Below are 24015 nucleotides of genomic sequence, written 5' to 3' on the forward strand. Positions count from 1 at the left end.
TGTGGAAACAACCATTTCACAGGTGGACAGATAATGGAGGATATATATATGTTGGAATTTAAGCGTATTTCCCCGAGTTGCTCACAAATCAAACTCATTGATGACGCGCAATACCTGCACAACAACGCCTGTTTGAGTGAACAGAGAATAATGCTCGAAGTAAACTAAAATATATCGTTTTGCAATTCCAGGTGCCGTGTGATGCATTTCTTTGACGGACAAAAGTGTTTACCACATCATAAAATTTTCGAACGCACGTTCCGTTGGTGTCACCCTAACATTAAGCTACCCGAACAATTATGCACTGCAACAGAAAAAAACGTGTGCCCGAATTATAACAATTTGCGCGGTATTTTTGCCTCTCAATCGTGCATAAGAATGCAGACGTCTCATTTATTTATTACATTTTTTCACAAGTATGAAGTTACTGTTGCCCTGTTTTCCTGGCCTAGCCGAGCAAGATAATCCAGTAGAGCAGCAGTAGACAAGTTTGGACGAGAAAAGCGCTGCGGGGCTCCACACCAGATGTATGCACTCTGACAGCTTTGCACGGGGGTTATTGAATTCCCAAACATTTGGAGGAGTGAAGCTGACAGATTTGAGCAATGGTTATTTGTTTGATTAAACAACACCATAATTTTCAAATAAGTTCGTAAATAAACAAATCTCCGTAAGGACTCTTCAATAATAGACATAAACCGTATCTGGCATACTGTTTATTTTCATTTAACAAGTGCGTCTCATGAAACGTAATTCAATATCTTAGCAAAGCGTTATCACGCCGTACATCCTGAAAATGATTCTTGTTAGTCGTAATGCTCTGTCACCATATAGATGGGCTACATTGAAAAACAGCCGAAAGGATTTACGTCAGGGCAAGGCCGGAAAAGTAATACAAAGAGAAAGAATAATACAATGGAAGCTCTTTGTCAATATGGATTCTCCTTTCATTGCTGTATTATCAACTTCATCATCATTAATTTACAGCCATGTGTCAATTCGCTGCTGAATGCCGTGTTGATCGTGGGGGTTGTTTGATCGTACATCACCAATTTGGTTGGAAGAGCTTCGTGAAAAAATGGTGGGGGGCGGAGGAGGATGGTTTATAAAGGGGCCAGGTATGGTTCAAATATCACTCGCCACTGATGTTAGACGTGGCCGGGAATTGAACTCACATTGCCGGTTTTGTACCACCACCGCTGCTAGCCTCCCCGCTAACAGCACTCGTAAAAAAAAACGAGAACAACAAATTCAACGCCGGAATTTCAACAACGCAAAACCACGCGCTATAAACCGCACCGCTGCGCGCACACGCACCCACGCACGCACTCGAGGCAGGAATACCGAACTGCTGTCGCGGTCTTTCCCGGTGCCGGTTCACGCCGCGCTTGCGACCACACGGCCGGGACGCGCCGTACGTACCGTGCTGGCGGCCCCGCCGCTGCATGGTGAAGGCGTGCTGCGCGGCGCAAAACTCCAGCAGGTAGCGGCACGTCTTGAGGTCGTCGGCAAGGTAGATGTGCTTCACCGTGTCCATCGTGTTCTGCATCGTGATCTTCTTCCTCTGAATCATCAGAATCGCAACCTTTATTTAGACTGGAGGAGCAATCCGATGAGCCATGCACGAGGGTATTTTTCATGGGTGTCCGGTATGGGACGGGTCAGCGAGTAACAACAGCAAACAATACAAAAAAACTATAGTGCAAAAAATTGGGAAAATGCTAAGCTAGTCACTAAATATAAGTAAAAAATAAATACATTATATAACTACCTTTTTATTTTGCCAGGTAAGACCCACTGAGCAATGTAGCTCTTTTTCACAAGCGACCTGGCCACAAATGATAGCTCAACAAAGTGGCTTATCATCGTGTATAAAATTTACAGCAGCCAAACACTCTAAACGCGTGATGTTGATTCTAAATGTGGAGGGAAAAACTGGAGGACTCGGAGAAAAATCCACAAGATTGGGCAAGGTAGCAAAACCACACCAATATAACAACACACAGTAGTCCCTGAATAAAATGGCACATTAACAGTGAATCCGTGCCAGCACGGACAGCCAGCACGGACAGCGGCGACAGAGTGGGGCTCAGCGCCGTGTCGCAACACGGATGTCGGCACCGACGGTTCCAAAGACGGCAAAAGTGCCCTCTGATGCATGTGTTGTTCGGCGCGATGCCTGACGTTTTCGCGTGCTGGGTGCTTCTTCCGATGACAGAACGTTCTCAGCGCGTGGAGCGAAACGTACTGTGAGAGCACGTGCCAGCACATAGACTGGCACGTCAAGACCACATGCCGCACAACACAACCCAAAGCCAGGTCGCGGTGCAGTGCAGCACCACAGCGAAAACTTTCGTGATCGTGTATTGCTTTACCATCATCACTCCCAAGCGGGGCTTAAATCACGCTCTAATATCAGGTGTCCTACTTTCCTTTGCCAAGTCAAAGCAGTAATGAGAACGCATCTGCGACCGGCTTGCTCACTTGGAAGGAGATCTTCTTGGTCTCCCTCCAGGGGAACTTGAGGCTGGCGGTGCGGGTGCCGTTGGGGAAGCTGTAGACCACCACGCCCTGTGGCGCAGATCCCAAACAGCACGGTACCCGCCGACTTCTTCTCCATGCGCACGCGGTACAAATGCATGCCGTAGTCGGGCAGCATCTGGGCCACCTGTAACCAAACACAATGCCTGGGGTCAACCTGTGCGTCCACGGTGGCATGCATTGTAACCCTTTCCCGTTCTGAGACATCTGGAAGTCGCAGGGTGGGTGTCCCGTTCACCGCCGAATCTCGGAACGTGCAAAGCGGTTCAGCATTAATTTAATTTAGAGAGGCGTAGCGTCGCTGTTTTTATAGACACTGTACTCACCGCAGAAAAGTGCAGTGACACGACCGCAGCCTATGATAGCTGGCGCCAAACTGTGCCACACGCCCGACGCATGGTCTTGTGGGAACCTCGGTACCAATAAAGTTATTTTATTTCCCTTGCAACTCCGGGCAAGGGCTGCACGTGTACACATGTACACGGGTGCAACCCTTTAGTCAACCCACTGCTGCTTAAGAGTATTTTGGTTGCTGTAAATGTCCACATGATGATGATGATGATGATGGGCCACTTCGTTGAGTTATCATTAGCGATGGCCAGGTCGCTTCTGAAAAAGAGCTATATAGCTAAGTGGGCTTTACCTGGTAAAATAAAATAAAAAATAGTTTAGTTTTAGTGGAGTAATAAACCTTGAGGAACTCGAGTTCGGAGGTGGTGCGGACGGCGCCGTTGTAGCTGGCATGCAGGCGAGGCATCTCGTCGCGGACGTAGGCTGTGGTGAGGCGTGATATGGTGCTGCCCGGCAGGTAGAGCTCAGGGTGGAAATAGTTCTTCCCGTGCAGCTGCGACGGGCACACAGATCCATAAGCAGGCGGTTTAATGAATGGGAAAGTTTACCGCACGCAATTAGGTGAACGGCAGGTGACGCGCGGTGGGGTACAGTGTGGTGCGTACTGCTACCACTTCCAAAAAGTCTGGACAGCATGGTAGAGTAGGCCAAATACACTCGGGGGGGGGGGGGGGTTAAAGGTGCAGGCCTGCACATTTATCTTTACGATAAACACAAGAAACAACCGTTTAAATGCCTCCGCAAAAATTAGGTGTGCTGAATTGTCAAGTTTTCAGCCCACTTGTCAATCCGATGTTGGATGAAGGCCTCCTCACATCGTGACGGTCGTGGGAGTTGTTGGACCATACTTCACCAGGCTGGGAATCTTAACTTAGGTCACCGGGTTCATAGCTCAATGCTCAAACCACTCCAAGCGCCACTCCACCAAAAAAAAACAACGTGCACCTTAATACTTGTGCAATTTCTGCGTCAGTGCTATTATTCATTTTGGAAACTTGGCACTTTATCGTTACTCTGCGAATCATCACTATTTCGGTCTCATATACAGTACATTTAAATTATTAAACACAATACTTAGGCGGGTTAGAGCTCACCATTGTGTCCACATAATCCTATATAAACACATTTACATATTAAATGCAATGGAGTTACTCTTTGGTTCTTTCGGTAAAGTCACGTAGAAAGAAAATAAATTAAATAATAGAATACGACGTTTCGATTGCAACACAAGCAACCGTCATCAGGTAGAACTAAATTTGAGAGAGAGACAGAACACAGACACGGAAACACACAGATAGACACACAAGCAGAGAGAGACAACACAGAGACACACAGAGAGAGACACACAGATACAACACAGAGACACACAGAGAGACACACAACATAGACACGCAGACAGACACACAAGCAGAGAGAGACAACCCAGAGACACACAGAGAGACACACAACACAGAAACACACAGAGAGAGACACACAACATAGACACACAGACAGACACACAAGCAGAGAGAGACAACACAGAGACACACAGAGAGAGACACAACATAGACACACAGACAGACACACAAGCAGAGAGAGATAACACACAGACACACAGAGAGAGACACACAACATAGACACACAGAGAGAGACACACAAGCAGAGAGAGCACGACACAGAGACACAGAGAGAGACACACAACATAGACATGCAGACAGACACACAAGCAGAGAGAGACAACACAGAGACACAGAGAGAGACACACAACATAGACTACCTTTTGAATGTAGTCCCCGTACTCGGCTTGCAGGGCAAGTGAGCCCAGTAATATCGCTGTCTCGCTGTCACAGGACACCTTCTCTTCCAAGATATCCCTCCGCATCTGCAAGTAGTACTGGTGCCTTGTCTGCTCGTGTCTGTGAAAGCGTCGGTCAAAGGTCAGACGACCGTGGCACTTACCGACAGCGTAATGTCATCTGAACACGACTTGTGTGCGTACATGTGTGCAAACGACAACAATACAAAGATCCCCCATATAGCCTGAACACACTGTTGGGGCAAGTGCTGTTCACGAGTAACACCTATGAATGCCGGCACGGCACATGAGGGGGTGGGTGGCAAACACCAGCGCCCGGCTGCTTTTGTCTCCCCAGTGACGATGTTGACACATCGCACCAGGTATTCATTTGAGACTGAGTCGACCTAGGGGAGGCCCAGGACCGTTTCAGCAGCGTGATAACCACTGCACTACCGCTCCCCACGTGTGTGTGTGTGTGTGCGCGTACAATAGGACTTAGTACTTTGTCTCCGTTCCCTTCCCCGGATTAAGTCTGAACTTAAGAACCCTCTCCTCCGCACATTTTGTGGTTAACCCCTCACCCCCCTTGCTCACTGTATCCTCAGCCAATCCTCTTTGTACATTTAATCTGTAAATTGTTTTCTGTCTCCTGACTCTTATGTAAGCGCTCGAGTTTCGAATTGTGTTTGTACTGCATGGCGGGATTGCATACGTAAGAGAGCTCATACATCCAAGCTCTGAAGAGAACACTGATGTGGAGAGTAACAGTGTAAGAGTGGATGCAGACACAGACTGCATTGAATAGTTATAGCCCTTTGCCAATCCACTGCTGGATGAAGGCCTCAATCCACGGGCCAGTGGTGGGGGCTGTTTGGGCACACTCTCAGTAAAGGAGAGTTGGGGTGAGGCTAGTGGAGAGGGGAGGGGGCAGCGCAGAGGGGTGCAGAACTGGTTCAGATAACTCCGCTCACCAATGACATGTATGGCTGGGAATCAAACTCGGGCCTCCGGGTTAATAGTGCCGTGCACCAACTACATGGCTGGACAGGACGAGAGAATGGTAGCGAAGGAAAGGACGCACAGAAGAAGATGGTGCCCCCCTGTGGAGATGGAGCAATGTATGTTGAACTGCTTTCACACCGTACAAAGCCAACCGTGCTAATCGGAGGTGCGGGAGAAGGACGACAAACTAAAGCACAAAAAGCAGTTGTAAAGAAATGAGCTTTCAATCTCGAAAACTAACTGATCAGGAGATCGTGTCCAGCAGTGAGGTGGATGGTAGCGATGGGCGATGATGGTGTGGAGGAGGCCTTCGTCCAGCGGTGGGAGGAAAGAAACGATCACAAATCGGAGGAGGGGGCGCGGTTGGGGGCTGCTGCTATGGAGGGCCGTGCCCGCACTCTCTCACTCGAGCTGCGCGAGGTTGTCGGGGAAGAAGCGGATTCGGAGGTAGAGGTTGAAGGGGTCGACCGCCTTGTGCCGTCGCTTGTTGCCTTCGCGCCAGCTCTCCGGAGCCACCTTGTGCAGCTTCACGTCCGAGCCCAGGAAGAAGAACTCTGCGTCTGAGACAGAGAGGCACAGATTGTATCGGCACCGACGTAAAAAGACACTTCGGTGTGTTGCACAATCACCTGGCAATTGTCAAACACTGACACCGCAAATGAACCACGACACCTTGCCGACCTCGTCAAGGAGCCTAAAACCATCGTGCCAACTCCGGTCATCCTCGTAGCAGCTTTTGGCTCGTCATTTCTTTTATAAAACAATAGTTAAATTTCGATTTAAAGCTTTCATGACTGCATGGATTCATATTAATAATAAAACAATAAAAATAAACCAATTAAATTCTCACGACGTTTCGGCCACAACGCAAGCAGCCGTCCTCAGGTGAAGAACAGGGCTGTCGTTAGGACGCTGTCTTTCCGACAGCCCTGTTCTTCACCTGAGGACGGCTGCTTGCTTTGTGGCCGAAACGTCGTGAGAATTTTTTCTTATTATGTTTTATATTTATTATTTTATTATTTTGAGTTGCTTGAATATTCGCCAATATTTTGCCAATGATAAACGAGCTTAATGACATTAACCTCAATTTGTGCGTCAAAAAGAACAAAAGCGAACTGAGTGAATAGTTTTGATTTAATATTCTTGGTTCTTTCGGTAAAGTCACGTAGAAGGGAAATTTATTACTTCCCTTCTACATGACTTTACCGAAAGAACCAAGAATATGAGTGAATAGTGTTTTAGAATTTAAAAACAAAACCACATTCATCAATACTGTCATCCCAGCTCGAACGCAATAAAGGAAAGTGTGTGCGTGTGTATTTTACACGGTGGGGAGCAGTCGTGTAGCGGTTAGCAAGCTGCGTTACAATCCTGGCGACCCGAGTTCAATTCCCACTCACGGCCAACCCCAGTGGCGATTATCTGAACTGGTCCTGGGCCTCCTCCCCTAGGTCGACTCAGCCTCAAATGAGTACCTGGTGCGGTGTGTTAACATCACCACTGGGGAAACAAAGGCGGTCCGGTGTGGTGTTGGCCACCCGCCCCCTCGTATACCGTGCCGAGCTTCATAGGCGCTCACTAACAGCACTTTCCCCAACAGTCTGTTAAAGCTATACGGGGGATCTTGGTCTTCGTTTTATACGGAAAAGATTTTGGTGTCGTGCGAGCAGACGAGCACTTTGTTAACTGCATAAATACCTAGAAAAAGAGAGAAAAAGTAATTAAACCATAAATGGATACACAGTGGCTTTCACGCCCATTACCTTTCCTGTAGGCGAGGCCAAAGAGAGACGGCTCCACCATCGCAGTGTGGGCCACCACCAAGTCAAACACCTCCTTCCCCTTGGCCTTGGGGTCCGTGGTGAGCTCCAGCCTCTGCCCGTTGAGCAGGATCACCATGAGCTGCCGTCGCGTGTCCTCCGCCTTGCCCTTCTTGGACTGCTCGCGGCAGGACGGGGGCGCAAAGGGAATTCCGAGGGTCAGCGAGCGGCTCACGCTGGGGGGTGGGCAGAGGTCGCAATCGGGTACCCGATACCCGTACCCTACCCTGGTGCAGCCGGGTACGGGTACGGGTAGGCCGTGAGTCACTGGTGAGTAGCCGTTTGTCACTCATTTCGGGTAGGGTATGGGTACGGGTAGGGAACGGCTACCCGTACCCGGCCGGGTACGTGTACGGGTACCCATTTGCGACCCTGGTGCGGCCGGGTATGGGTAAGGAATCAAAACCAGTTTGCGACCTCTGGGAGTGGGTCGACGTCGACGACGTGAAGTCTGCGAAAGCCACGAGCGTCTCTCTCTCTCTCTCGCGCGAATTTAATTCCATGCGCAAGCATCACTGCCGACACATTTATTTTTGAAAATTAGAACTTCTTTTTGTGTTCCCTTTGTTGTCCTTCCCCCCGCACCTCCGATTAGTGCTGTTGGCTACGTACGGTGCGAAAGTTCAACATACATACTGCACTATACACTACACTACGCTATACACTACAATACACAACGCTAAATTGAAAACTCATTCCTTTAGAACTGCTTTTGTGTTGAGTTTGTTGTCCTTTCTCCACACCTCCGATTAGCACGGTTGGCTACGTACGATGCGAAAGAAGTTCAACATACATACAAGCCCGAATAATATTAATAATTCGACACATTCGTCAATAACACTGCACTGAAGAGAAGAAAGTATATAGCAGGTGATGTTTTAAACAACGGGTGCTGCCTGCAGCACTGCCTATGACATGTCAGATTTTTTTCCTCTCCCTTGAGTAGTGTAATTGAGGCATGCGTTGCGTTTTCAACAAAACAAGAGAGAGCGCAACATGCCATGGAATCAATACTTTTAAATTACAATGCCGCAGATGATATTTGTTATTTTCGTCGAGGACGTGGGGAGAGGCGAGAGTGGGGGGAGGGGGGTAGGCGTTGAATGGGCTGTAAGCATCTGTAGAGCATTGTTAGCAACTCGCTCACGGAAACTTACCTGCACCAATATGGAGACTGGAACCTCGAGGGCTATCGGTGGTTCGCTGGCCAACCTCACAAACTCTGGACCAAACGTGACCTTTAATGTGTGGAGGGGCAGAGATATTCACACACACACACGCACAAGGAGACAAGAACAATTCATACGTTACACACCAGGATAAAAAAAAAAGTGCTGCTCCGGTGTAGTGCTTTGCACACTGGACCTCCAAGGCAGAGACTGCCGATTCCTTCTCCTGGTCCACGTTTATTAAATCCCCAACCCCGCTTCTTCCACCCACGAGTACAAATTAGTTCATCACAATTTAAAGCTTTCGTGACTGCAGGGATTCATCTTCCTGGTTTCTTTCGGTAAAGTCACGTAGAATGGAAGTAATAAAATAACAAAAATAAAACATAATAAAATAATTCTCACGACGTTTCGGCCACAACAACCGCAACGCAAGCAGCCGTCCTCAAGTGAAGAATTCTTCACCTGAGGAAGAATTATTCACCTGAGGACGGCTGCTTGCGTTGTGGCCGAAACGTCGTGAGAATTATTTCATGTTTTATTTTTATTATTTAATTACTTCCCTTCTACGTGACTTCACCGAAAGAACCAAGAAGATGGTTCATCACAGTTAGTCCATCGGCAGGACGCATGCGGTAGGGTGAAAAATGTGGGTACTCCCACCGGTGTAACACAGCTGGCCAAATTCTTTCGAGAGGGGCTCTCTGGAGCTAGCTCCAGCGCAGACCCCCTTTCCGCCAACATTGGCATGAGCCAAGCAATCACGGAATGCATATTTTACTTTAGTAATGGAAAAATTGCCCGGTGTTTCTATACCTGTGAAGTGACCAAGCAAAATCAGATTACGTGTGTGTGTACTGTCCCACGATCTACTATTCACCAGGTTATCTTTTACAAAGCTCACACAAGCTTGGATTGGTAACAGATGAGAAACACACTCGTATCAATCCGAAGCGCGAGCAGATCACGTGTATAATCGCTCACGAATAAAGTTGGCCAAACATCCAAATCTATGGCCAGAGAGCTTGGGAAGTCACTGGCACCGGTTTCGCGCGCCTGCGAAAACCGGCGTAACCTGCGCGGGCGCGCGTTACAAACCCGCAACCCGTGTAACTTTTCAACCTTCCAAGTCAGAAACCGCGCTACTCCGGCGCGCGTCCCAACCTCGGTGCTGCCGTCCTGCCGCTGCGGGGAGTTGTAGAGCTCGTGGATGGGCGACAGCGGCGTCGCCGCCGCGTACGACTCGCGCAGCGGCGACAGCGGCGCCGGGTAGCCCTGCCTCTGCCTCATGCGAGCCTGCAGCTCACGCAGCTCCTCTCCCTGCCGCCGCAGCATCACCTCGCGGCTCGGCACCTTGTCCGACTGCGCAAAATCGTACCGCCTGGTGGGGTGGGGTGGGGTGGGAAGAAAACACGGCGCGGTCAAATCGTCTTGAGCGCGCGAGTGAGCCGTAAGCTGCGCGCGCAAACAGGCTCTGCCTTTTCGCCGCCTTTTATTGCCGGCAGAAATAAATACTAACGTTTTTTTTTTACCTACCAAGTAAAAGGGCCGCTGAGCTATATTGCTCTTTTTCCAAAGCGACCTGGCCACAAATGATAGCTCAACGAAGTGGCTTATCACGTGGACATTTATAGCAGTCAAATACTCTAAATGCGTGTTCTAAACGTGGAGGGAAAAACCAGAGGACCCAGAGAAACATCCACGCGACCACGGGGAGAACATGCAAACTCCAAATATACAGACGTCAGGGTCTGGATCGAACCCACGACCTCCTGTATACTAGGCGAGGTAGTTAACATTTCGCCACCACGACTTTAGGTTTGCCTAAATAGATAATCGCATTGTACCACCCCCCTTTAATCATTTCATGCGGGACGAGGGCCCTCCTCACACCGTGTATTTCGTGGGGGGTTGTTTTGGTCACACTTCATCGTTTTGATGGGTGCGTGTTTCGCCGAATGCAGGCAACGTAGGTGAGGGGAGCACAGAAGTACAGTGTAACGAAGGATTCTGCCGCGCTGCTCTCGTAGCCGCACGTGGGATCGGTAGGGCCAGGCTCGGACTGCTGTGGAAATACGAGCTCTTGAAACTCTCCCAGTGCCAGCCACTGGCCGTGCAAGCGAGCTTCGAGTGATGTTTAACACAAGTTTGTTCTGTGTTCCGTGATCTTCCATTACCCTGGAAAGACTGGAACTTCCAAACGATTGAACAAATCAATTTGACTTTGACCAAATCACGAAGAATGTGCCCGATCTCATCGTAGCTCACAAGCCAAGCAGGCCGGAGCCTGGACCGTGCTTGGATGAGTGACCACCAGCACGCATGAAACAGATGCTGCGGGCTGCCGCGAGGCTACGTTGTGGGCAGCAGAAGGCGCGTGCAGCAAAATCCATTGTTGCACCGTTGTACCTCAACGTTCACACATCTCTACGTGCCCCTCCCTCCTTCACCAACGCGCCCAGAGCAGTGTGGGGGAAGGTTAAATGACCCCCTTCGAGCGGCACGTCACGGCGAGGTACTCGGCCAGCAGTGGATTGACGAGGGGATCGCCCCTGCGAAGCGCGCCCCAATATCGCAGCGCCGAGTAAATGTCAGCGCCCACTGATTTTTGTCGTACTGCGTGGCTGGTACCTGTCATTGTGAGGGAATGGGCGGCTGCTGGAGAAAATGTCGTCCTCAAACGTTACCGGTGACATCGCACGATTCGAGGAGGCTACGTCACTCCTGGCCCCTGCAGAAACAAGAGACACAGAGGTTCAGAGAGTTAAATTCTTCGGTTGTTTGCATCGCAATTGGTGTTCTTGGCGCGGAAACAGGTTTGGTAATGTACAAGACGTTTTGGTGAGGAAGAAGCAAATGCAGTACATTTAGAAATCAAAGAAAAAAAACATAAAATATGCATTGTAGTAAAGGAAAACAAATTGTGATTACATTTAGCACCTTAAACAATGTCACGGACGGGTTAAAACAACGCCAGATTTTAGAAAATAGTGTACAAGATTTTTCAGTTTGGAATGAAAATGAAGTTAATTACGCTGAGTATAAGGAAATGCTCACAGACTGGGGCTCGACAATTGCTTCATGCATAATGAACACCAACAGAGTTGGTGTATCCAATTACTACAAACCGCTGAATAGACTTCTTCCGCATCCTGCCAATGAATAGCTACAACCTCCATCACGCTCCAAACACAAGGGGGGAAAAAAAACCCAGTGATCTTGCCACAACAAATATTCCAAAATAAACATCTTGCTTGAAAGACGCACAGGTCAAAGGGTAAGGCACTGTTTCAACTCCAGCCAAGTGCTAAGTCAAGATTTCGATAAGTACAATAATAATTTTCAGCCGTTTGTTATTATTCAGCACTGCGATGACTTGAAAATCGATTTTGTCATTGTAATGCATGTAGAATCTATAGTGGCAGCAGGGTGTATGCGAACTATTGAAATGCAGTATGTAATAATAATAATAAATAATAATTTGCTGTCGTTTGTTCATCCATTGCTGGAAAAATGCCTCCCCACACCTCGTCAGTCACAGTGCTTGTGAAGAGGAGTTGGAGAATGGTTCAAGCACATCTTTATTTCTCCAACGCACAGCAACACTCATTCCAAAACCAACCCCAAACACGCATCCCACAGCTCCTTTTAACCCCTCCATCGACACCCTCGCTCCCAATACACTTCCACGTCAGGCACGCCTGGTCCGGGTGATGTCACTCCCCTTTAACCCCTGACCCCCGTCCAGCGCATTCCCGCGCGTGTGATTGGTGCGTGTTATAGTGAGAGCGGAGATGTCGTGTCTGCGTGCGCGTGAGGGTGGCTCGCAGATCCCTTACACTTGTTTGACCATACTTCCCCACGTTGTCCAGTGCTGGTTTGCGAAGTTGGTGCCCAGGACTGGCTCTGATATAGTCGCGGCCGAGAATCAAACTCACATAACCAGGTTCACAGCGTAGCGTGGTGACCGATGTGAGATAACCAACGAAGTGTGATAACCACACACCGCAGGTCCCACCCCAGAGAATTCACAGCATCAGTGTCAAATGAATGGGTCTGTTTACGATGCTATTACGTGCAGTGCAAATAGAGGCCACGAATACATAATGCCGAGCCAGGATGATGCCGTGCGAAACATAGCACATCACAGCAGTTGAAACAATCGGCACGTATCTTAACTCTACCCACCTCTGTCCACCAAGCAGTATGGATGGGCACACCGCAGTCATTTGATCGGCAGGTTGCGTGCGAGGTGGGATAAAGTGTCGGTACTCCCACCTCTTCAGGAGGAGTAGGCCAAATACCCTCTAGGAAGGGAGGCTCTCTCTCCCTCTAAAGCTCTCGTGAGCGGAGGTCCCAGCAGTGGCATGAACTGGCAAATTGCAGGACTGCCCCCGTTGATTGTTTTTCAAGTCGTGCTGACGCAGGACAAAAACGAGCGAGAGCCTCTAATCGTGCAAGCGGCGCTCACCTTGTCTCATGGGCAAGTCCCTGCCGGGCACCTCCTCACCGGACGTGCTGCAGCTGTCGCCCGCGTAGCTGGCGGCGAGCTGGCGCTCCCGACCTTCGAGAGGAGAAAGCGCAGGGGAGACGACAGTGACGCCTTTGTACAACGGGGCACTTTTGTCCAAGGCCGCCTTGGCTTTTGAAAAATCACTTGCGCTGCAACTTAACCCTGAATATGAATGCGCCACGTCCCGGCCAAGGTCTCCGGTCAACTGTTTTGGGGGGCATCGCGGGGGAATTAGACTTCATCGGGCATCAAGATTCATCACGGAGTTGTCCTCTGACAGGTGCTGGCTCCGTGTCGTGCCGTCTCAAGCGGAGTTATTTCACCGTTGCACAAAAGGCATTCCTTGGATTGGAGTCAATGCAGTTTGGAACACAAAAGTACACAAAGAAGGCAGGGCTGCATGAGAGATTTCCAAAGCAGTGGTGAATAACAAGTGAGCTGTGCCTATAAACACTCAAATAGTGTGTACAGAGAGGCCAATTCGGTGGGCTACTACTGAAAACATGAGTTGTACTTAACAACACGGAAATGGCGGGCTTGAAAGTCACATTAGACCTGCCAAATTAAAGGGTCATTATAAAATATGTAAACAATGTCATGCCATACTACACTTAAAAGCAATACGGGATTTATACAAATATTTGGTGAATGTAACGGTTCGTTATATTACCAAGTAATCAAATGTGTCGGATGCGTTAATCATCGTTGCCATACCAAAATGATTTACAAGTGTTCTTATTTACACGAGGCACAGGGAAAGCAATCCAAGACTATAAATCAACATCAGCGCTCTTCGCACTCCTGTCTTCAGCATCGAGTTTCAAGTTTTAGTTCCGATTTGCGAGAGGTAACGATGATGATGGAGAGGAGCGGTGGCACAACGGTCAGCGCACTGCCACATGAAGCCGGGGCCTCCGAGTTCAATTTCTGACCATATGAAGCCGTCCTGCCAAACCCCCCCCCCCCCACCCTTGAACAACCAGCACAAAAGCAGAGTGGTGAAGTATGATCAAAAGGCCTTCACGACCGACACGGTGTGCGGGAGCCCTCTATGTAGCGGCCGACTGTCACAGGGCTGTAAATGAATTATGCATGATAGATGCGTTGAAAATGAAAGGTGAAGCCATGCTCCCACATAAATGATTGTTAACTGGAAAGCAGCGCCCTTCCCTCTCAAACGAGCTGGGCGCATTTTTCCCCGCCGTGGAGACGAGGCACCAACACTGACGTTAAGTTGCGAGGTGCAAATGAATTCGATGTTGCAAGCCTGTGTGTCAAGCACAGAAGGCGCTCTTATCTAAAGGCAGAGGCAACAAAGGCCATCTCTGAACACGGGTTGCATTCAGCAGCATCTTTTTCCAAGATGCGCGGCTTCAAAAATCTTACAGTTATCATTGAGCACAGCTTAAGAGATGCATACTGAACATATTATTGCCCTTGAAGGTAAGCAACCTGCTTTCACAAGCCCTTTTCTGCAAGATGCCTTATAAAATATTTACTTTGCATTTCACGTGCTTTTTTCTAGCCCCTGCTATTTGTAAAAGGGTATTGATTTAAAATGACGGCCCGAGTTTGTCAATAGGGGCGGCAGGCCCAGACACGCAGCCTGGGGCCCCGAGACGGAGCCTCTAATCAGTCAACTGTGGTAAAGGAGGCATTTCTTTCTGTGCTGCCGAGGCCCTCCAAGGAATGCGTTTCACACAACATCCTGGTGACTGCCCGTGTGTGGTTACACAATACGTTCAGAATAAACCAACGTGTAAAAAGTATTAATATTTTAACCAATTGTATATCGTCATCGTAGAATAGCTCGGATAGAACAAGGATGAATAGCTGCGTAAATACAGACACTAATTGGTATTGTTACCCTTACAACCACTTGAATAGTAAACAGTGAATTACATTTTTAAGAAGTTAATTGAGTTAGAGAATTACCTTTTACAGCAAATAGTATAAATTTTGATTTAAAGCTTTCGTGACTGCAGGGATTCATATTCTTGGTTCTTTCGGTAAAGTCACGTGACTTTACCGAAAGAACCAAGAATAGCAAATAGTATCTTTAGACATGAACGATTCAACCCCCACCCTCCTCGCAATTAATTCGTCACGATTTTCTGTCAGTTTCCTTAAAGTGAATCCCATCACGAAGATCCTGAGATCGAATCTGTGCTTTTGAAGCGGAGTGAGTTAACGAAACTCAGCCAGGGTAAACCAATGGATGCAAAAAAAAGCACAACACAACATAAAACTGGTTCTGCACTTAACTATGAATTCCAGCTCTGAGAAAAAATTATATATATCGGTTTGACTTACATGCAATTAACACTTGACTGTCAAAGCAGGGTGGGTGAAAGAGTGCTGCCTCTACTGTGTGGACCAAAGGGCAACTTGAAGGGATATCAGAAATAGCTCTGCAATATATTTCGCTGCTCTGCAAGCGATCTGAACAGATAATTGCCATAGCATAACTATCGATTATACAAGCGGTGCCACTGCGCCGGGACCCACGCGGAGCGAAGGAAGGCGGGCAGGGGATCGTCATTCATTCCTTGGACAAGGGCCCCACGCCAAACCCTGCTAAACCACTGGGTACTTTGATACTAGCCCAATCGGGATGTAATTGTAGAACAGAAAATACGTATATCATTAAAACACCTTCAGTTCCCAGGGCTTCGCGCAAGACGTGGAGGGTCCTCTGCTTCTCGCGGATCCTCTCGTAGGCGTCGGACAGCGCCGACGTCGAGGCGTACACCGGCGTCGCCATCACTTCCGAGCGCGGCCGCCCCCCGCCGTCCCTCGCCGAGTGCCACGCCCCTCCGTCGTCGGCGTAGGCCGCGCCGGGGTAGCCGGCGACGCGACCCAGCGTGTGGCTCCTGGGCCTCGGCGCGGGCGGCGCGGCATACGGCTCGTCGTAGCGGCTCGCGCGCACCGTCGACATGGACGCCTCCGAGCCCACGGGGGTGACGACGGCGGTGTCGCGGGGGCTGCGCGAGCGCGTTTCGTGCCCGATGGTGTGGTACCGGTGTTCGGTCCAGGGCAACGGCGTGCCGTGGCGCGAATGGTGGTCGGCCGCTTCGTAGCCGCGGGTCGACTCTGGTGGCCGCCCCGAGAACGGAGGCTCGTAGGCCCTCGAGGAGGACGGCACCGTTGGCGTCGTCGTCCTCGCATCGTCCAGATGCCCCGCGGAGCGCCAGGCGTCCTCGCCCCTGTTGGCGGCGTACGCGAGATGTCCCACCGACTTGCTGAGCCCGTTGCTCATGTGATTGATGGCAGGCCTGTCTGTTCTGTGTCTCAGCATGGCAGCCTGGGACATGTCCCTTCCTGCAAAATATGAAATTAAATAATCACATTATACATTCTTCATAGGGCCAGAAAAAAATGTTGCCAAACCTCATGATTCGATGAATTGTCATGATTCCACGTTACAATTCTATTCAAGATTTGTTTTTTAAATGGCAATGGGACGATTATTTGTCTGCAGAATTACTTACAATGGCTACAGAATTACATACAATGTATACAAAAATAGAATCATTGATTCTCACATGAACACCTTGTTGCATGTATTTTGAGCGTAGGAATATATTTTAATAAATTAAGCTATGCATCGTTACATCCCACTGCACATCATATGAAGACAACATGTTTTGGAAAATGCAGTACATGAGATTTTGTAAGTTGAAGATTTGTAACTCCCAGATTTCCTTAGATTCAGAGCTTTGGGGAACCCCAGACAAAGTGGGGGAGGCAGCCAGAACCAATACCAACAACTGCCCAAGTTCCGAGGCCCTCAACTGGGGGAGTGATGATACAGGTGGGAAGAAACCAGAGTACCCGGAGAAAAGCTACGCCTGTGACGCGGGTAACACAATCCCCGTAGAGATGGAAACAGATGGACATCAACCCAATTGCTCTGCTGCCATCTCCAGGCGAGACTGCGTATGGCGACCTCTATGCCCAAAAGGAAGGGTATTTCAAGATATATGTGTGATCCAACAACCCCCTTGCCTCCGGTGCTGAATTCCAGGTGCACCATCTGCATGCAATGCAAAATTAACCGATGCAATGAAACAGAGTGGTACAAAGGAGCCTTGCATTGTCATTGATGCTCTACTTTGGAATGCACTGGAAGCCTTGGGAAAAATTCACCAAAAGTCCTGTTTGAGGGCATAAAATGTGAATGTGTTTACCTCACATATGTACGTCATCTTTCTACGTATAAAATGTCTATCATATAAGCACATTGTATATAAGTGAAAACACAACTACATGTGTTTTTATACTGTTACTTATAAACTTGCGTTGCAACTGCTGCCAACCAAAACCAGGGCATCATTTGCTTAATAGTCCATTTTAAATTAGTCATATCGCCCGTTGTTTAAAACAGTGTGATTAATAATTAACCTCATAAAACAAAGACACTGTACACTCTATATAAACCACACAGCGCAAAGGGAAGCATACAAAAAATAACAACATTCAATTTGGAGGAAAACTAAATACGCAGATTAAAGGCGTCAAAAAGAGAAACCAATTTCCCAACTCACAAAGCAATCTATTATCAACATTTTCGTTGTGATGGGACTTTCAGGCCTCTCCAGTGAATGCAATTCGACTCGTGTCTACCGCACGAGCAGAGAAAAACACCGAAGGGGGGTTGCCATAGCCTCACCGTTGCCTGCGTCTATGCTCACGGCTCCCTCGGGCAGGCCTAGCGATACCGGTTGCGTTCTTCTCCTGAGCTTCTCCCGGATGCGCTGTCTTCGCGAGTGCACATCCTCTGCCCCCTCCGTGCCGCCATTAGTCTTGTCCAGCTGAAGAGTGGTAGCGGGGGAATATTTGACGGTCATTTTGAACGCTTTACTTGTATGTAACGTGTCCAAAATACGAATACAGTTGCATTCATTTTCCTGTTTTCCCGATAACCGTCAGAAATATATAAAAGCCTGCTGAAAGAAAATGTTGTACTGTTAAAAAAATATGCTAATTTGACAATAATCGGTACCAATTTTAAGAGGATTCATTGTCTCAGTTGTAATGCCCCATCATGTGTCTTTGGGCTTATTTATTTCGTAAATGTGTACTTTACAGCGCTTCGAAAAGCCCATCACGCTGACGCCTCCAGGGTGCAGGTTTCTATCTTTACCAACCATCAAGTCGACGCAATGTATAGCAACAACTTGACATGACTGTAAGGCGTGCAATCATTTACCACTCCAGATAGTCTACAATTTGTCACAATTCAGGTTTGGCATTATAAACTAAACAATTTTTTTCTTTTGCCAGGTAAGACCCACCGAGCAAATGTAGCTCTTTTTCACAAGCGACCTGGCCACAAATGATAGCTCAACAAAGTGGCTTATCATGTGGAAATTTACAGCAGCCAAATACCCTACACGCATGTATCTAAATATAGAGGCATTAAGGTTGGGGTAAAACCTCCTGTATACCAGTCGAGGTAGTTAACATCTCGCCACCGTGGCACTCTGTTTTAGACCTGGGTGCATAGAAGTACAGTACAACAATGAATGTTGCTCTGCTCCCCACAAAACACTACAGCCCGGCAGACGCCAATGGCAACGTGGTGCCGCATAGTGGTCTCCCATCCAAGCGCGAAGCAGACTCTAAACCTGCTTAGCTTCTCACATCCGACAATTAGGGGGGCTCATTCCGGGCGATTTGTTCACAGGTAATGGAACAGTACAGTTCAAAAATTAACACCACGAGCATTTCACACTGCCAGGTGTTTTTCTTCTATTCCCCCTCCCCCCCACCTCCGTTTATCACCGAGGTCCCTGCACAGAGTAAAGAAAGAGACCTGTGTGATGCTGCCCAGCACCATCCTCGCCAGATTTCTGACACATGTGCTCGCTGGCTTGGCACCACTCAGCTTGCTGTGCTCAATGCAGGAGCTCAGGATGGCAGACACGGGCGCGCGGAGATGGACCGAGTCCTCACACATGCTCAGCAGAAGCCCGTTGATGCGCTCGTCCAGATTTATAGGCTGCGGAGAACAAAAGGGCAGCTCTCAACCCTGCCGACATCAAAAGCAGATGGCAATATGACTTCACAGAGAAACCTGGTCATGCCAGACTTCAGGATAAGCATCCTGCGAGATGAGTTTGTATGTCTTATGTTTCGATTAACATGCATTAACACAGTGGTTCTTAACTTGGGGTGCACGCACCCCCTGGGGGTGCGAGACATGGCCAGATTGTTTTAGTAGGTAGATCGTCGAGAAAAAAATTAAGCACGGGCACATAATATAACTACTTTATATTCTTGGTTCTTTCGGTAAAGTCACGTAGAAGGGAAACAATAAAATAAAAAAAATATTAAACAATTAAATTATTGCTGTGGTTTTCACATCTGATGATGATTAATTGGGTTGCAGTCGCCTCGTCGTGAGAATTTTATTGTTTTATATTTTTATTATTTTATTGTTTCCCTTCTACGTGACTTTACCGAAAGAACCAAGAATATGAATCCCTGCAGTGACGAAAGCTTTAAATCAAAATACAACTACTTTTTTTCATCAAACCTCTATGCATTTATTAAGAGTGTACTTTTTTTTTTACGATTGAGAACCAAAGGGGTGCAAGGCTGCAGTAAAGGTTCAGAACCACCCCATGAACATATTGGAATAGGCTACAAACGGTTTTTTTTACAGCCCTTCATCAACCCACTGCTGGATAAATGCTGTGTCAGTCATGGGGGATAAATGATCATCGTCACCACACTCGTCAGCGTGGGCTGTACAAGGGGTGCCTGGGACTGGTTCAGAAGTAACTCGTCACTGATGTTAACCATGGCCACAGATCAAACTTGGATGGCTGAGCTGATAGAACAGTGCGCTAACAGCAGCGCCGCCATTTCACAAAACATATATACCTCTATGTATTGTATTGTATTCTTCGTATGAAGTTAAATACTATATTTGAATAAAGCCCAGCCGATATATATATTTGAGTCCTATAATAAGCATTGTATGTAGAGTGCAAGTCTATAATTTTCGGCACAATCTCACACCCGTGCCGAGTTTTTTTTTTACACTTCTAAGAAATTACAGTGCACAGTTAAAAGGTAAAAATGCAGCCCTGCAATGATTTGCTCACACGCCACAGCTAACGGCAAGGCCTCTCTCCGAGAAGGGGCTCATGAAACCTGCCCATTGTTTCAATCAAGATGGTAATTTACAGGCAAAAATGTTCTTCAATGTCTCATATTGCGAACATTGCAACTACCGTACTACTGTAGGGGTGTTACGGAGGGGCTGTTATACAATGGGATCACACGGGAAAGAAACACAGTGGGCGTGGCTATGTCGGTGCACGGGAAGGTGCTCCCAGCGACGTCCGCATCGGGCAGCCTGGGGGGCTGACTCGGAGCTGGGATCCCCCGGGGCCCCACCCCTCAGCGGGGGTTTTGGTATAAAAGGGGATGAGCCGGAGGGCTCGGGGAGAGATGTTGAAGCTAACCAGTGAAGACAGAAGATCGTCTAGATAGAGCCCTGGACTCCCCTGGATCGCCGCCCTTATCAGGGCCGAACAGGATCGAGCCAGCGGCGTGGTCCCGAGAGCCAGAGCCGGTGCTCTTGTAAGAGCTGGTCTGGGACTCCGGGTACCGTGAGCCCGACTTACCAGTGTCGGGCTAGCTAGCCTCCCCTAGCCCGTTAGTGGAGGACCAAGAGGTAGGCTAGGCGTAGCTAGAGGGTGTATTCCCAGTTAGACGGGTGAGGGGGCCGATACCCCCTCCAGTGTTGTATGTCCAGTGTTGTGCTGTACCCGACACGGAATAAATACGTGTGCCTCCAACCCCGGCGTCCAAGTCTCCTGGAACATTATTACACTACTGAGCCACTCTGAATGGCATTTCGCGTGACTCCCAAGTGGCGCTTTACCTGTTTTTCAGGCACTTGGAAATCAGCCGCCCAGTACAGAGTCATTCCGAGGGAGTACACAAGAACCTGCAAACAACCAGTCACACATTCAAAGCTATCAACATACTAAACTAAAAACTAAACTGTTTTTTATTCTACCAGGTAAGGCCCACTGAGCTATGTAGCTTTTTCAGAAGCGCCCTGGCCACAAATGATGGCTCAACCAAATGGCTTATCACATAGGCATTTATCGCAGCCAAATACTCTCAGCGCATGCTTATAAATATATAGGCGTCAGGGTCGGGATCAAACCCACGACCTCCCGTGTACCAGGCGAGGTGATTAGCATCTCACCACCGTCCCACCGTGGCACCCAACACGCTCACATGCCCGAAGAGAGAAACTGAATATCACAATGGTGAACGCACCACGCACCGACAAGATCATCCGCTCGGGTTTGACAGTTCAAACCACATCTCTACTGAGTAATGACAGGCAACCTGCGGTGCAACGAACGCCAAAGGGCCCCATGAGTGCGTGCAGCGGTGTTTGTGCCAGTGGCTTTATCGCAGAAGAAAGTTGAAGAAAACCAGTATTGTACAACATCGCACATATACAAATGAAAAAGCAATGATTCTTATCATTGATAAAGCGATGATTTCACCTTCGATTAGTACGGCTGGCTACGTACGGTGCGAAAGAAGTTCAAGTTCAACATACCCAGGTGATATGATGCATGTATGGTGAACATCATCATCATCTGTGAGGCTCAATCCACTGCTGGATAAAAGTCTCCCAAGGCTGTCACCATCGCTCACGATCCTCGGATGTGATAGCCCACCGTGACATATCTGCCCAGACCATTTAACTGCCCCATACCCCGTTCAGTATTTATGTTTGGTGTAACCGTTACTCTGTATAGCGTTTTACAAATCCAACATTTTCACACGCAGTAATGTCTTCTTTATAGCGCATACATTTTCTCATATAGTACATTTCAATCATTTTCCCACATCCAAAGCAGTTTTTTACTTTATTTTTGTCTGATAACCTTCTTGTGGATGGTCGAACTGTCAGCTACATAAGTTCACATATATGACATTTTAACCCTTTCCTGTTCCGATAACATACGTATACGTAATTCATCGGAATGGAACCTGGAAGAAAAACTAAATAAAATAACTTTATCGGGACTGAGGCTCCCACGAGGCCATGCGGGGGAGAGCGCGTGGCATAGTTTTGCGCCAGCAATCAGAGCGCGGTCGTGTCGCTACAGTTCTCTGCGGTGAATACAATGTCTTTAAAAACGATGACGCTACGCCTCCCTCAATAAAATCAACGGTGAACCGCTTGCGTGTTCCAGGACAAGACCCACCCTGCAACTTGCAGTCGTCTCAGAATGGGAAAGGGTTAAGATATCCACCGATAGCTCAGTCCCCCACAAGTTAGCTTTCTGGCATCATTACCGTATACTACATATGATGAATCGCTCAATGGGCAATTACTAGGCTGCATGGAAAATGTTAACAAAATCGTTCTATGTCAGGTGTGGCGACTTTGTATAAACCCATTTTGAACAAAAATGCCAACAATTTGGCTCACGCATTGTCCACATCTTCCACTCGCAATGCATAAATCTTAGTTTATCCGTTTTAGCTGAAGAGCACCCACGGAATGTTGATCCATTTTAATTCACATATATTCTTAAATGGTGAACATAAAACTAAGCGGAAACCTCGTGGGAGAATCATTAGCGCTGCCGCATGACGGAATGGAAAATAGCCAACTGTACGAATACTGACGCGTTCAAAAGTACGAAATGCTGACGCTTCAACCTTCAAATGATCACTCAACGTGAGCGTACAATTTTTGTTGTTGTTGATATTATCATCCTAACGATAGTCTTTTACATTTATCGCAAGGGAGGTGATGTATGGCTTAAGAAACATTGTACAGCTTGATAAATGTGGGTGATTAATCTGCTCCAGGATTTGTGAACGTTCACAGGTGTGGTCTAGATCGGTAGGTTAACATCAATATTCGAGTGTTTCAACGGATGAATGGCCACTCCAAATAACACCGTGATGCCTCAAGCACAACGAGCACTGCCCATTTACTGCATCAGCAACATTGCTAACCGTCAGAGCACGAACGCATGGCAAGATGCTTCACCTCGGCAACACACCTTGAAAATTAACCCTTGGTAATACTAAGTTAATCTATTTAAATAACAGTTGTGAAATAATGCCTCGAAGGAGCATTCGTGAACTTCGATCCTAACCACCAACCACAGTCGCATTTACCAGTGTTGTCTGTTCACATACAAATGAAGTCGATACATGCCGCACGTGACTTGTGATTATTATGCATAGCCCACGTGACATTGAGTGTGCCGGTTCAAATGAAGATAGAGATCTCTTGTTAATTCCTATGAAGTGGTGAGGAGAGGTGGCACAGCGGTTAGCGCACGTCACTATGACCTCGGCGATGTAAGTTCGATTTAATGTCGTGGCTAACATAGCTAATCAGGGATATCTGAATGAGAACGAGACCTCCGCTAAGTTGACTCAGCCTTCAATAAATGAGTGGGTGTGTGTGAATACCAGCACTGGAGAAATGAAGGTGTTTGGGCGTAGTTTCCTTCACACACCGCTGTGCGCCGTGCCATCCTGCACAGGCTGTGTAGACTGAGCGGGGGATCTCTTTGTCTTTCCAGAATTAACGGCTCATTCATTTTACTCAACACAACAGTTCACGTGGGACATGTTGCCCGATCATCAGGAGCATTCAGCATGTAAAAAGCTTGCATTTAACGATGAAGCCTGGTAAATGGATCGGTGGCCCTTGATATGTCCCGAGGACCTAAACTGCCCTGAAGCCATAAACGAAAAGCATGTGGCAACACATTACCAACTTCACTCAGAGATAGCTACAATATTGCAGATCTGCCACTGATGGGGCTA

The 24015-nt window shown here is 48.0% G+C and overlaps 1 protein-coding gene across 1 annotated transcript in view; it reads right to left on the minus strand.

The window, feature by feature from the left end:
• LOC133350569 (tyrosine-protein phosphatase non-receptor type 13-like) overlaps positions 1-24015 on the minus strand; it is an 81038-nt gene that overhangs the window by 42449 nt on the left and 14574 nt on the right. Inside the window, 15 exon segments of the mRNA XM_061565038.1 lie at positions 1423-1564; positions 2485-2574; positions 2576-2668; positions 3233-3385; positions 4649-4787; positions 6078-6231; positions 7435-7609; positions 8649-8729; positions 9825-10041; positions 11292-11391; positions 13132-13224; positions 15829-16494; positions 17846-17987; positions 18992-19177; positions 21074-21139. Coding sequence (XP_061421022.1) covers positions 1423-1564; positions 2485-2574; positions 2576-2668; positions 3233-3385; positions 4649-4787; positions 6078-6231; positions 7435-7609; positions 8649-8729; positions 9825-10041; positions 11292-11391; positions 13132-13224; positions 15829-16494; positions 17846-17987; positions 18992-19177; positions 21074-21139 — 2497 coding nt within the window.

This window comes from Lethenteron reissneri, chromosome 34, assembly GCF_015708825.2.
Source record: "Lethenteron reissneri isolate LAM-NWPU_2019-01 chromosome 34, ASM1570882v1, whole genome shotgun sequence".
Classification (NCBI taxonomy): Eukaryota; Metazoa; Chordata; class Hyperoartia; order Petromyzontiformes; family Petromyzontidae; genus Lethenteron; species Lethenteron reissneri.